The 2,500-nt window shown below is 42.0% G+C and overlaps 1 protein-coding gene across 1 annotated transcript in view; it reads right to left on the bottom strand.

The window, feature by feature from the left end:
- LOC142945914 (citrate synthase-lysine N-methyltransferase CSKMT, mitochondrial-like) overlaps positions 1 to 2,279 on the bottom strand; it is a 6,075-nt gene extending 3,796 nt beyond the window's left edge. The window contains exon 1 of the mRNA XM_076086851.1: positions 2,050 to 2,279. Coding sequence (XP_075942966.1) covers positions 2,050 to 2,137 — 88 coding nt within the window. The 5' untranslated portion in view covers positions 2,138 to 2,279. The remainder of the gene's footprint in view (positions 1 to 2,049) is intronic.
- Positions 2,280 to 2,500: the final 221 nt, after the last annotated feature.

Here is a 2,500-nt window from a genome sequence, read left to right as displayed (position 1 = left end):
ACTGCTGCCCTCTAGTGGTTAAATCGTGTAATGTTTCTGACCCATTCAATGATTAAACACTGCTGCCCTCTAGTGGTTAAATCGTGTAATGTTTCTGACCCATTCAATGATTAAACACTGCTGCCCTCTAGTGGTTAAATCGTGTAATGTTTCTGACCCATTCAATGATTAAACACTGCTGCCCTCTAGTGGTTAAATCGTGTAATGTTTCTGACCCATTCAATGATTAAACACTGCTGCCCTCTAGTGGTTAAATCGTGTAATGTTTCTGACCCATTCAATGATTAAACACTGCTGCCCTCTAGTGGTTAAATCGTGTAATGTTTCTGACCCATTCAATGATTAAACACTGCTGCCCTCTAGTGGTTAAATCGTGTAATGTTTCTGACCCATTCAATGATTTAACACTGCTGCCCTCTAGTGGTTAAATCGTGTAATGTTTCTGACCCATTCAATGATTAAACACTGCTGCCCTCTAGTGGTTAAATCGTGTAATGTTTCTGACCCATTCAATGATTAAACACTGCTGCCCTCTAGTGGTTAAATCGTGTAATGTTTCTGACCCATTCAATGATTAAACACTGCTGCCCTCTAGTGGTTAAATCGTGTAATGTTTCTGACCCATTCAATGATTTAACACTGCTGCCCTCTAGTGGTTAAATCGTGTAATGTTTCTGACCCATTCAATGATTAAACACTGCTGCCCTCTAGTGGTTAAATCGTGTAATGTTTCTGACCCATTCAATGATTAAACACTGCTGCCCTCTAGTGGTTAAATCGTGTAATGTTTCTGACCCATTCAATGATTAAACACTGCTGCCCTCTAGTGGTTAAATCGTGTAATGTTTCTGACCCATTCAATGATTAAACACTGCTGCCCTCTAGTGGTTAAATCGTGTAATGTTTCTGACCCATTCAATGATTAAACACTGCTGCCCTCTAGTGGTTAAATCGTGTAATGTTTCTGACCCATTCAATGATTAAACACTGCTGCCCTCTAGTGGTTAAATCGTGTAATGTTTCTGACCCATTCAATGATTAAACACTGCTGCCCTCTAGTGGTTAAATCGTGTAATGTTTCTGACCCATTCAATGATTAAACACTGCTGCCCTCTAGTGGTTAAATCGTGTAATGTTTCTGACCCATTCAATGATTAAACACTGCTGCCCTCTAGTGGTTAAATCGTGTAATGTTTCTGACCCATTCAATGATTAAACACTGCTGCCCTCTAGTGGTTAAATCGTGTAATGTTTCTGACCCATTCAATGATTAAACACTGCTGCCCTCTAGTGGTTAAATCGTGTAATGTTTCTGACCCATTCAATGATTAAACACTGCTGCCCTCTAGTGGTTAAATCGTGTAATGTTTCTGACCCATTCAATGATTAAACACTGCTGCCCTCTAGTGGTTAAATCGTGTAATGTTTCTGACCCATTCAATGATTTAACACTGCTGCCCTCTAGTGGTTAAATGGTGTAATGTTTCTGACCCATTCAATGATTTAACACTGCTGCCCTCTAGTGGTTAAATCGTGTAATGTTTCTGACCCATTCAATGATTAAACACTGCTGCCCTCTAGTGGTTAAATCGTGTAATGTTTCTGACCCATTCAATGATTTAACACTGCTGCCCTCTAGTGGTTAAATCGTGTAATGTTTCTGACCCATTCAATGATTTAACACTGCTGCCCTCTAGTGGTTAAATCGTGTAATGTTTCTGACCCATTCAATGATTTAACACTGCTGCCCTCTAGTGGTTAAATCGTGTAATGTTTCTGACCCATTCAATGATTTAACACTGCTGCCCTCTAGTGGTTAAATCGTGTAATGTTTCTGACCCATTCAATGATTTAACACTGCTGCCCCATCGTGGGCCGCGGCCCCATGGTTAAGAATCACTGCCCTATATAACATTAGAGCTAGCTTAACCCACTGGAGCTCCTGCAGAGCTTCGCCATGTGTCACTTACTGTTACAGTACCGACACAGAAACATGAAGTCAATGCAGCCATCGAACATTACACATAATACGTGTCGGTGTGAGCCCACCTGTCAGAGAGGAGTACAGACGCCGTGCTGCACGCGCTGCAGCTATTCTCACACCTGACAAAGTCAGCGACTTCGTAAACGGAGACATTTTCCCTCAGCGACTTTGGTCGTCTTCACTCTTGTCCAACGAAAGAACTCTCACTCTGCCCACATTTCTGGGCACCAGCAGAGAGTATTGGCGCCCACGAAAACGGTAACGAGACAGCGCCTGCTGCTGTAGTAGACGACCATCTTTGAATGGGTTTACGCAAGCCACTATGACGCGTCCTGCGCATGCGTATATCCAGGTGTAAACAAAGTGTACGCACATTAACTGTTCTCTTGTAGTAATTTCAGTACACAATGCACACTATTGCTGAATAATCCATGCACTGAAACTGTGCATTCGATTGAATAGATGCGCAAGGTGAACAAGTAACCAATGCAGTTTTACAGATGGGATTTGTGCCTG

The sequence above is a fragment of the Anarhichas minor genome, unplaced genomic scaffold (assembly GCF_050575085.1).
Source record: "Anarhichas minor isolate MPS153535 unplaced genomic scaffold, ASM5057508v1 ptg000009l, whole genome shotgun sequence".
Classification (NCBI taxonomy): Eukaryota; Metazoa; Chordata; class Actinopteri; order Perciformes; family Anarhichadidae; genus Anarhichas; species Anarhichas minor.
Note: the sequence above shows the minus strand (reverse complement) of the source record. Positions and strands in the feature narration are given on the sequence as shown.